The 12,686-nt window shown below is 44.5% G+C and overlaps 1 protein-coding gene across 7 annotated transcripts in view; it reads right to left on the bottom strand.

Annotated features, from left to right (window-relative positions):
* TLN2 (talin 2) overlaps positions 1-12,686 on the bottom strand; it is a 464,397-nt gene that overhangs the window by 100,611 nt on the left and 351,100 nt on the right. For all 7 annotated transcript variants that reach the window (XM_012443139.2, XM_012443144.2, XM_064361373.1 and 4 more), the window contains 4 exons: positions 7,065-7,273; positions 5,716-5,835; positions 4,485-4,682; positions 3,282-3,421 (listed from right to left, as the gene is read on the bottom strand). In XM_012443139.2, coding sequence (XP_012298562.2) covers positions 3,282-3,421; positions 4,485-4,682; positions 5,716-5,835; positions 7,065-7,273 — 667 coding nt within the window. The remainder of the gene's footprint in view (positions 1-3,281; positions 3,422-4,484; positions 4,683-5,715; positions 5,836-7,064; positions 7,274-12,686) is intronic.

Below are 12,686 nucleotides of genomic sequence, written 5' to 3'. Positions count from 1 at the left end.
AAGCAGCTGAAACCTGGCCCAGGGGTCTGATGCTGGCCTCTGTGGGCCTAAAGCCTTCTCAGTTCTGGAGTCCTGGCCAGGATGACTGTGGTGGTGAGCAGTGATTCAGGGAAGGTGCTCAGAGGTAGGATATCCCCTTCCTTTTTGAAACTGCAAGCTAGCTTTCCATTTCCTTGACTAAGTTTAGGGAGCACCTGACCAGTCCCTGATTGGGGAAAAGGCTGATGAAGGGGAAGACAACGGGTCTCCAGCTCCACCCAACTTGTCAGAAAAGAGCCAGAGCCCAATCAGTTACATGGGAAGAAGATGAACAAGCCAGACACTAAATAGAAGATGACTTCCTCTCCCCTAGGGATACAAAACCAAGGGGCTAGGGTCCCAAAGTATACTTAGGCTCAGAGGCAAAATTAAGAACAGAGGAGGCCAGGCGCGGTGGCTCACACCTGTAATCCCAGCACTTTGGGAGGCTGAGGCAGGTGGATCACAAGGTCAGGAGATGGAGACCATCCTGGCCAACGTGGTGAAACCCCATTTCTACTAAAATATAAAAAATTAGCCGGGCATGGTGGCACATGCCTGCAGTCCCAGCTACTCAGGAGGCTAAGGCAGGGGAATCACATCTGAACTCCAGAGGGGGAGATTGCAGTAAGCTGAGATCATGCCATTGCACTCCAGTCTGGTAACAGAGCAATTCGACTCTGTCTCAAAAAAAAAAAAAAGAGAAAAAAACATCCTTTACTTTTTCTCCAGAAGCAAACCTTTTCTTCCCAGAGCAAGAAGGACCAGGGAGACCACAAATAAGAAGGGGTTCAAGGCTGTTGACACAGGAGCAGGACAGGCTTGAGTTGGTCCAGGCCTGGGTCCCCGCAGTGGCATTTCTGGGGACTCTGAGGACACACAAAGAAAGGACAGGCAGGGCCTGACAGTCTCAAGAACAGGGAGGACAGAGGACTGAAGACTGAGGACTACGATGATCAGATCCCTGCGGCTCAGCTTTCTGTGCACTTTTATGCAAGACTGTTTTAGGCCCGGATGAAGTGAGGGAGCATGCGGTTAGTCCTGCCTAACTCCCCCAGGGCCACATTCCTGTCTCATTCACAGTGGGCACTCAGCACCAGGCCTTGCCCCTATCAGGCCTGTGATGAAAATCTATGTAATGAAGACGTTAAAGAATAAGACAATGAATGAATGAACCTCAGCCTGGCAGAGTTTTGTGTCCCAAGAGGAGCCTGCCTGACCCACTTGACCTGGCTGGAGTTTCTGCTGAGAAACAGCCCCAGGGAGCACAAGCTTGCCAAAATGTGCCAAGAAACCAAGGAGAACGTGCCAGCGTTTTCTTGCAGCAGTTCCATCCCGAGACAATCATTTTCATGTGACGATTTTTAAGTGCTTACTTGACTATGAAACCACCAGGCTGGGAATTCTCTGTTAACTGCTAAAAGCCAAGACAGAGAGGCAAAGCAAGCCTTTTCTTCCCTTCTCCCCAGGTCCTTTCTTCGAAGCCACCACCAGGGGGCCTGCAGCTATTCACAGAGCCATATACCAGCAATATTCTTTCCGGGTCTATTTCCTTCTATCTGGCTTTCGAAAGGGCAATTTATACATTCTCCTCCCTCCCACAATCTAGGAGAGTGAACACATTCCAAGTTGGAAACTGTAATCTTGAAATGATGCAAAAAATTGAAGATAATGAAAAACATCTGAGTTCAGATACCTGGAAATGTCAGTTGCCTTATCCAAATGCTCTTTGTGGGAAAAAAAGGAATGATGGAGAGGGGGGTTTCTATCAGAAACAGCTGCTCAACAGAACAGACACCACCCCCATCCCCACCTCCCATCTCTCCTGACATCAGGGAGGTCACTTATTTACTAGAATAGTCACAAAGGAGACATGAGATGGGGAGATGGGAAGATAGTTTTCCAGTCCCCTAGTGGCTCCAGCTATTGTCTGCAGTCAAGATGTACCTTCCAGGAGTAAATGAAGAAACTCGAGGGTGTGCAAGGAAACTGCTTTGACAGTGTCTAAGCTTCACACACACACACACAAACAACACTACAAGCCAAGAAGGGAGGAAGGACAGGTTTGGACCACGAGTACCATGAAATCTTATGTGCTGAGAGCTCAAGAGAGCTTTAAGGATGATGTAGTTCACACCCCCACTTTGCAGATGGGAAAGTTTAGACAGGCTGAGCAACCTGACCAATGTGACTGAGTTATTCAGGTATTAAAGCTTGGAATACAATTCAGGTCTCTTTTAAAAACAGCCATTGAGCTCCCAGGGGAGATATAAAGACACACACACACACACACACACACACACACAAAGCAAACAAACAAAACCAAGTTTTTTTTTCCAAAAATCACCAATCTGCACATTTTGAAAAGGCTTCCAATTACTCTCTATCCCCTAATGGTCCTGCTTTTAATCTCTCTCCATTGTCAGCTTTCTTAAATATAATGTGATGTTAAATAATGCTAAGAAAACATGCCTGCACCACCACAGAATCCTAACAACCCTACTCTCTGGGTTCAGGAGCATGAAAGAGGGGCTGCTGATGTAAGATCTCCCTGGGCTGTCGCTGCAGTGGTCCACCTACCAACATTCAACCACTAGTTACTGAACTAACTTGTGGTCCTAGAGCAGAAACTGTACTGTTTTACCCACTTCCCTGGGTGAAACCAACAGGAAAGAAGGACACCAGAATCATCTGAAATTCACACACAAGTTTTACTGTATTTCCAAAAACAATTTATTCCCACTGCCTCCCTACTCATCCTAGAGTGGAGCCTTCCCTACGTGACAGATACAACATGTTACATTCAGTCTCACACTGATGCCGGGCACAGAGTTAAGGGCTCAATAAATGTCTGTTGAATGACTTGCTGAGCACTGCTTTTCATCTTTATGCTTTTTAGTGTTTTCTGATTTTTCAAGAAGCATATGTTATTTTATAATCTGAAACATATAACACTACTTTAAAAAAAAAATCTACTTCATCCATTGCATTTACAAGTCAAAAAAGAACTGAAGTCTAAGCCAGTCTCTACTGAAAGACTCTATGAGAAGACAGAAGATATTTTTAGTGGGGAAAGAACATGGAAATGAGCCAGTTTTATAAAACACCAACTCTCAGCTCCACCTCCCATGACCTAAGGACAGCACCAATTCTTTGCTCAGGAAAAGTAGGAGGATGTCAGGCACATCTTCGGACTGCAATGACACTGTTTAACCACACGAAAGCACATTTTGGACCACATTTTGGAACATTTTGACTCCTACCTTGCAGCTGCAGCCAGGAGATTTTTCGCATTGGGAGCCCCTGGATCTACAGAGAGAGACTTGGCAGCTAACAGCAGCTTGCTGGATGCCATCGAGATATTCTTGAGGTTCCCTATCACTTGGATCTGGTCTTCTTTTGTCTGGAAGGTCAAAAGGAGACAGCAATTAGGGCCTGTCCATTTCTTGAAGGAAGCATTCAGAGCGTGAGGAGCAGCATCCTGACACGGAGGCACCTTATCTGTACAGATCACGTTAAATCCAATTAGCCTGCAGATGCCTAACTCGTTGAGACACTGACCAGTGTCTACCCTTCTCCAAAGAGATGCTCAGATCAAGATGCTTGCCACAGGGAAAGAAATCCATCCCCAAATGGGTCAGCCAAGAGCTGTGCTTTCTCACAAGTAGAGGCATTAAGCGGGGAGCGGGGTGGGAGGAGAGCGAGCCGTGAGCCAATGCGAAGAGCAGGCAGCGATTCCAGCATCTTGCTCAACAATGCTGGAGTTGTCAAGGAGCCGTACGTCTCGGCCTGGCACAAACGACCAGCACTGTCTTGATATTCAGAGCTCACTGCATCCCTGAAGTTCCTGACTCAGGAAAGGACACATTTCTCACCTGGCTGCCATCTGAGAAACAATTCTTTGCAATTACTAGAAGAAGACACACCCTGGTGATGTCCTTCAGGGAGGTCATAGGAGCGCAGAAAAAAAACAGCTCCACAAGCTGACACTAGATCAGGCAAGCTCCCTTGCTCTAAACAAGGGGTTTATCTGTTCATCTGAAAGAGGAAATTTTTAATCACTTGATACTTGGTATTAGACACACACCATTTGAATGGGCCCATTAAACCTCAAATACATATATATTTTTACTGTATTATCCTACATATGAAGAGCTGTTCTAATCTTTGTTAAACATTCTCCCTTCCCCTCTTCTCCCTCCAAATAGTAAGACTATGCATTCTGCTGGGGGATTGTGGGAGAAGTTATCCTTCATTACTAACAGCACATAATGCATAAGCTGATAGCATCTTTGGGAATGCCATTCCCATGAGGGCATGAGCTTCCTAAGCAGCGAAAAGAATGCAACCATGGCCTGGCTGTTTCCAGGTTCCCTTTTCCTATTTGCTCAGTCAGTCTCAGGGATGGATCGTCCATCCGACAGGAGAGGCTAAGGTCAACTCCAGACAACCACCTCCATACCCACCTGAGCTTGGCCAGCCATCTCAATGCCAGCATCGAGGAATTCATCAAAATCATCACTGAACTTTCCAGAGGCTGCAGCCAGCTCTCCGCTCTGGCCCCGGGTGGCATGGACAACTTCCCCAGCAGACTGGTTCAGATCAGCGGCTGCCTGGTTCAGTTCACTCTGGGCTTCCTGGAAAGGCTTCGTGCTTGGAGGTAGCTATGGGGAACAGACAGCACACTCTGAGACATTTTGCTTTGCAGGAGAGGGATAAAAGGAAGGTATTGTGGAGGGGACACAGACTCTTCAGGGATGCATTTGAGTCATCACGACTAAAAGGCTCTGAGTCATCTCAGCCCATTTTATTAATAGGGTTGACCTGCAACATACACATTCATTTATTCATTGATTTAAATATGTCGAACACCTACTCAGTGCTAGACACTGTGGATCTAAAAATGTAAGCTATCTTCAGGGGCTCAAGGTCTCCTAAGTGGCAGAGACAGCATTCACACCAAGGCAATCTGTCTCCAGAGTCCATTCTCTAAAACTCTACCTGATGTTGTCTCTCTTAAGATAATAACTCTCAAGTTTTAGCATTGTAAACTAAAAGGCAGATGCTATCAAACTTCAAATCATGCTCTTCCAAACTAATAGCCACCAATTCTATTAGTGGTCTTTGGTAATAACTTTTTTTTTTACAGAATACAAACGTCATCTAGCAGAATGATAACCATCTGTGAAAACTTCTAGGGAGTGAAGCTAGACTCTATTCATCACCCACATACACTGCCTCTACACCTGTGCAGAGAAGACACCGAGACGCATGACCACAAACGCTTCTGCAGCAGACTCACAAAGCAGGGAAGGGAACAGGCCCCAACGTGAAATTCCTCAGACTACTTGCTCTCTTATTGAGTCTCGGACACATTACCCTTCCGACACGTGACTGTCACTAACTGAGAAGTCGTGATAAGAAGCTAGGTGATCGCATACCCCGCTTCCTCTCTCACTGGGATGACCCAAGAGGAAATGGTAACATGGGTTCAAAGAAAAAGTAAACTTTAAAAGCTCCATCTGGGAACTTGGTTGATCAGACAGCAAAACAAGGAAAACAAAGACTGGTGAGAAAAACAGGACTCCTAAAGGAAGGGTTAGCCGCTCAGGGATCTCATGGAGAGAAGAAGACTTCACTCACACCTAACGTGAGCCTAATCCCCCAGTGTCCTTTCCCCACCCAAGAACCTCTCACCGAATCCACAAGCAGCTTCTTGCTAGACTCCCCAATGCTCTTCAAGGCCACGTCCACATCCTTCTGCCCAGGGAGGCAATTGACGCAGTTATTCAAGGAGTGTGAGACGGCTTTAGCCACCTGAATTCATGAAGGGAGAGAAGCACCTTTAAGTACAAACATTTCTGCGCATTTGTTGGGAATGAGCAGTGACAATCTGCAGAGCTGAAACAGATATGGAAATGACCCACCAGCATTCACCTGCCACTGTCACATGTCTTATATCCCCTCGTCCAGGCCCCCTGCCCCAGAGAAGATGTCCACCTTCTTACTGGGATTAACATTCTGTCTCAGCAAAGGGTCCGACACAGTGACACAGCACATTCTCCTGTTTCCCAAAGCCAGGCTAAGCCACTGTTTTGTGATTCAAACATGTAACTCTCCAGTATGAGGTCAGGTTCTAAAGCAAACATTTCTTATACCAAGAGAAATGGAAATATCTCCCTTCTTGGGAGCCCTGCTGAGGTCACCGAGGTGGAGGGAGACCTTGAGTTTTTTTGGATCACAATTAGCAAGGCCTGTGGTTAATTTCTCCTCAGTGACCCTCTGGGGCCATCTTCCCAAAACTCACTCTGCCCAGAGGCTAATGGGATGCTCTGAGCACAACCTGGAGTTGCCCTCACGCTGCTTAGGAATGTTTAGTGGCTCCCTGCTTGCATTCTTCGGTATACTCAATTAGAAGTAAGGTCTTTGGAGGTGGGCGGTGTCATTCCCTCTAACCTAAGCCATCTCCTTCCCAGCCTCACGTCTAGGACTCTGCCTGGATGCTCCTTAGCCAACTGGTTCCATCAGGCAGTCAAAGAATCATTCAAAGAAGTAACAGAGAGCCAGGGTTGGAAACTTCTGGTGGCCAGCCCTACTGGATCTACCTCACCCGCTGGCTAGGAAGAGCAAGATAGCTCAGCACACACAGGCCCAGAACAAGCATGTATGTCCTGGCTCTGAAACTCCTAAGGACAGAATTCAAAGCGTGGTGGCTCACGCCTGTAATCCAAGCACTGTGGAGGCCAAGGCGGGCGGATCACCTGAGGTTGGGAGTTCAAGACTAGCCTGACCAACATGGTGAAACCTCGTATTAAAAAATAATAATAATAAAATAAAATAAGCAGATCACACATTAATGAGAATACGAGGCAAGACTTACAAAAGTGCATAACACGTGTGGCCAGCACTATCACGACCTCTGGAAGTTTCTAAAAACACCTGCTGCGTCAGTGTTCCCATCAGGGAAAAGCACCCAGGAAACAACTCACCCACATGTCCACGTTAATGATGACCACGAAACCACAATTTCTTATTCCCAGCCTCACCTGAGCCAGTCTTTGTTGACTCTCTGCATCTCCAGGTGCAATCAGGGCCTGCTTGGCCTCTTGAATGAGCATGGCGGAGCCCTCCATCACGTCTCGAGCAGAATCTAACATGGCGTGGGCAGCTGCCGGGTCGGTCGTTGACGCAGCCACTCCCCGGGCGGCCTGGGCCAGTGTTTTCAGAGCTTGGGCCGTCTCTCTAGCAGCCACCCCTGGGGTTGAAAGCAATTAGATTCCATCTAAATATCACCTTTTACTTAGGAATAAGCTTCTGGACCAGGGCCTGGCACAGAAGGGTAGCTGCAGACCAGTTTTTCTAAAATTCAAATTGCTGTGTTTCTCGAAGAAGTAGCTTCAGAAACATATGCCCCTGGCTCTGGGCCAAACCAAGACACACATTACAATAAATGCAATGCTAAAGACTAACTTCCCCAACCTCCCTTGCTCCCACTGCCCCACATGTCCCTACACCTAGAACACCAAGTTTATGGGAGTGAGTACACAGATGGCCACGCCTGGGTACGTTCACGCACATGTTTGTTGGAGGTCATTTAAATGTATCTTTCCTCTCAATAGTCTTTCTGGGGCATAACTTACATACGATACAGTGACCAAGTCTACATGTGCAGATCAGTGAACGGTACATATGGATACTGCCACATACCCACCATCAATTGTGCCCTTTTCTAGTCAATACTCCCTTCACACCAGAAGTAATCACCATTTTAATGTCTATCACCTTAGACTAGTTTTACCTGTTCTTAAACTTCATGCTAACAGAACCACATATATGTATTCTTTTGTGTCTGCCATCTTTCTCTGACCATAATGGTGCAGACTTCAGCTAAGATGTAATGTGTGGCAATTCATTCTTTTTTTCTGGCTGTATAGTATTCCACTATATAAATATGCCAACATTTGTTTATTCATTCTCCTGTTGATGGATATTTGGGTTGTTTTCCATTTGGGGCTGTTTGGATGTATCTACCAAGAAGTTCTTATATGCATATTCAGGTGGCCATATTGAATCATACCTCCTAGATATAAACCCAGGAGCTATAATGCTGGGTCACAGAGTAAGTATATATTTAGCTTTAGAAGATACTAGAAAAACAGTTTTCCAGAATGATTTTACCATTACACATTCCACTGGCAATCTGTAAGAGCTGCAGTTGCTCTACATCCTAGCCAATACCAGGTAGCATCAGATTTTAATGTAATCATTCTGCATTACATTGAGATGCATGTGTAGTTGCATCTCAAGGAGGCTTTAACTTTTATATCCTTAATGAGTAATGATGTTGAACACCTTTGCACGCACTTAATGGCCATTTAGATGTCCTCTTTTGTCAAGTGCCTGTTTATCTTCAAATTCCAATCTAACAGATGATGGGATTTGGTGATAAACTATGAATATAAACTAGTTCTTTCAAGCTGTAGCACCACCTCATGCGGAATAAACATGAGCCTTACTACCTAGCCTGTTGTCCGTGGCACACCCTAGAAGAGAATGAACATTAGAGACGCTACAACACATAGAAGCCTGAGATTCACTGAACGGCGTATCCTAGAGCTCATCTCACGAAACAAGCCTAGTGCTGAGACATACCTTGCCCACAAACACTTCTAGAGGCGGCAACAGAGCTAGATCTGAGCTTTCCTCACTTCAAGGTCAAATACTCTTTATAGTGCTCTTTAGGGTATTTGAGACCTTTTTGTTAGAACATGTAAGATCCACATGAAAAATACACAAATCGATGTCTCTCTTGCACTCAACTTTGAAATGACCATTTCCAGGACCGCGCTGGAAGGCCTCTAGGCACCAGTGAGTGTGGTCTTCACACCGCTTCAGCTGAGTCAGCACCCACACAGCAGGTGGTCTTTTCCTCACTGAGAACGAGGCTGTGCGATACAATAGAGTGTGAAAGGCCTCAGATCCATAAAAGCAGGCAGGTCTGCAGTGCTGCAGACTTGCTAATATGTAAATATTTAGTAAATCACACAGCTGGGATATAAAACTACGATCTAATCAAGGTAAATTACAAAGCTGCCAATCTATCATTTATCCCATGGCACTTCTGAGTACAGCTGGTGGAATGAAAATTTTAAACTAAGTGCTTTTTAAGGCAGAGGAGAAGCCCAGAAGAGAAAGCGCAAAGGTAAACAAAAAGCTAAGGTGAAGGACAGGAACAATCCGAGGAGAACGGTCATTCCATTTTACGCTTAAGCTTTTGGCACAGGGTTGAAGGACGCCGTTGCTCAGAAAAGCTCCAGATGTGGTTCAGACCTCATCTGGCTCTGGCTCTGCTGCTGATTAGCTGTGTGGTCTAGACTGCTGCCTTTTCCCTCTGGGCCTCAGTTTCTCATGGATTTGGGGACAGGCTGAGTTCCTAGCTCTGACCATTGCAGATTCTAGGCTGTGATTTCTAGACTGTCCTCTTGTATTCCCATGTGTCATAAGGACTCTTGGGTCCACTTCTATGTGAGCTGTATATAAGTTTGGAGGGGTAAATCATTTATCATATGTAATTAGAAAAGACATGTTTATGCAAAATCCATTTAGTGAAAAACCTTTCATAGACTCAGACAATTAAACACAGAAATTGGAAGAGCTAAATTCCAAAAACCTAAGCTGGTCCATCCCATGAAGTTTTCTGCTAATGATTCACTGTGAAATCTCAAAGCACATCAAGGATCTTCTTGAGAGGGATCAGGTTTCTGGAAAGAGGAAGCCATACCATCAAAAGGATGAAGCAAGGCCACCAGAGGTCAGAAAGCCCAACGAACACCCATGGCTGTGCATGGCTGAACGCACAGCAACATTCTCAATGGTAATCACTATAGAGTCAGATCTCCAAGCACACAACACCCTCCGAATGGAACTGTTCATGTAGTCAAAGTGTGCATCACAGTGCCAGAACCACCAGTGTGAAATACTAAAGCGGATTTCTGTTTCAATAACCACAGTCCTTTGAAAACACAGATTACTTTCACAGTACTCTTGCCATCTGGATCTTAAATTATACTCAGTAACAGAGTCTTATGAAGGCATATCAAGTGATATCAAATATAGCAGCATTCTTCATAATGGTTGCTATTCTTTACCAGAATTCATGTGGATTGTGTATCCAGACAGTATTGGGCCACACAGCAAGCTCACAAGGCAAAAACCTCGTATGACACAAATCTTTTATCTGTTCCAAAGTATTTACAAAGGGTTCTATGTCACTGTAATCAGCCATACAGAAACATATTTTGTACACCACTCTGACCAAACAGAAACATACTTACATTAGAATGGAGCCCAGTAGCAGCTCATGGGCAACCTGAGATCCAGGGAGAAGTTGTCCACACATGCTCTCTCTTTCCTTGCTTCCCATCCATTCTCCAACTTTCCTGAAACTGCCTTCAACAAGGAGAATAGTAACCTTATTCCTAAAGCGAATGGATGCTTAACTCTCCCATGTGACATGACTTTATGGGCAGCAACTGTGTCTATGGCTCCAGAGACATCCCTCTCTCCTGGTTTTCCTGCCCTCTCCATAGCTCCGTACTCTTCTTTCTTTCAAAGATGTCCATTGCCAGTTTCCTGTTTAAGTAGCCAGGTTCTTCAGAGTTACAACTGATCAACTGTCTCTTACTCTACCACTCCCTGTTGGCAAACTTATCTACTTCCAATCATTTTCATTTTACCAATAATTTTCAAATCTGCATCATCCAGTCCAAACTTCTCTACTGAGTTTCAGAGCCAAAGATCTAGCTGCCTAATGATGCTCTTCCTGCATATTCTCCAAGCGCCTCTAATGGAATACATTTAGTGCTGAACCCAGAATTTCTGAACTTCACCTCCCCTACTCCTATCAATGGTTCTGTGTTCCCATCAGTGATTCATACAACTCTTCATTCAGATATAGAGCCAAACCCTTGGAATCATTTATGCTACCATCTCCACCAACTTCTAACCAGTCACCAAGAACAATCAGGTCTTTGCTTCTTCAGTCCATCACTTTGTCTCCACTGTAGGACACTACCAGCTCTTACCTGGGTTAATGCAACAGCCTGCTTGCCTACCACTTTGTTTTCAACCAATCTATTCTACACACAGGAGGAAGGGCAAACTATACAAAAAGCAATCTGAACTGTGTCCACAGCTGAAAAACATGTTCACATATTCTTCAGTTAAAGTTAACTCACTTATTTTAGCTTACGAGGCCCTTTAGGGATCTGACCCTGGCCTAACTTTTCAGCCCTATCCTCTTACTCCTCACTTCCTCTTTGCCTTTTACTTTAACCATCTTCAGTTCCTTCCATCAGCCTTCTTTTCTCTCATCTTCAAGGCATCATACATGCAGTGCTCACTTATGCAACCGCCTTCCAATGCCTGCCAAAATTAAATGGGGCTACTTCTAGGCTGCTTTTCAGACACCAGCTAGAAAGCCTGTCTTCCTGGATGTTATCAGTATCAGATGACGGAACCTGTAAAGCAGTCTTTTCTCTGCTAACTATGCATTTCATCATCTACACAACAGCTGGCAAGATTTCGAGCAAGTGTAGAAATTTTTGCAATTTAAATCTCTCCTATTACCTCATGATTTTATAAGAATTTCATCATACTTTTCCTTCTCCTAGAATGCTAAAGGAGTCCCACCCAATCCTCGAAGCCCTCACCAGGTGTCCATTCTGCTCTGAAAATTTCCCCTGCCCTTCCACTGGGATCAAATTTTACGTTCTTATTATTGCAGGTACTACACATATTGTACTATAACTTTGTGTTCTTATTGTGCTCTTTTAAATTTTTATTTTCAAAGTAATAAATGTATACAGCTTTGACAAAGCAAAGAGGATTTTGCTTGTAGTGATGGCAGAATAACTTAATGTGAATCAACCTTCCCACATAGAAACTCTAGAAAACATACATACAAAGCATCTATTTGAAGGCACTGGAGAAAGACCAAGGCGCCAAGGTAAAGAGGGCCAACATCTTGAAAAGCAGGAAAGTTCAGAGAGGTGAGTCCAATGTTGAGGGTTGCTTTTTCTCTAAAGGCATTTCCTAATTTGTAACCTGTTGCCAAGAAGCTGAGAAGCTGAGTAAAATTTCCTGAAATCTCATGGGGTTAGGAAGAGAAAAAGCATAGTTCTGAGCCCAAGAAACAGAGTAGCCCTGGTAAACAGAAACCCTTTCAGATGGGATACACAAGGGCGACACCCTCAAAGGTAAACTGGAAACAGAACTCATATTTTCAGTGCAGCTCAGTTCCTGCATTTTTATTGTGATCTGTCCTTATCTCAACTACCTGCCAGGAGCAAAGAGTAATCCCATGCAGGGAGAAAAACATTATTTCAGGGCCTCAAATTATCTCTACAATTTAAAATACCAATGTTCAGTCTTAAAGAAAAAGAAAATGAAAACACAAGGAGACAGACCAATGGCTGATAAACTGAGATGGGAAAAAAAAAACCAAAACCAAAAACAACCTGACAATAAAAACAGGCTACAGGTGATCCAGATACTAGGATACTAGACTTCAACTTTAAGTAACTGTGATAAATATGTTGAAGAAATTAGATGACAATATACAGAATTTTGGCAGAAGCACAAACTATAAGTAAATAAATGACTATTCC

This window comes from Aotus nancymaae, unplaced genomic scaffold (assembly GCF_030222135.1).
Source record: "Aotus nancymaae isolate 86718 unplaced genomic scaffold, 86718_ANA_hifiasm-v0.15.2.pri h1tg000041l, whole genome shotgun sequence".
NCBI lineage: Eukaryota > Metazoa > Chordata > Mammalia > Primates > Aotidae > Aotus > Aotus nancymaae.
Note: the sequence above shows the minus strand (reverse complement) of the source record. Positions and strands in the feature narration are given on the sequence as shown.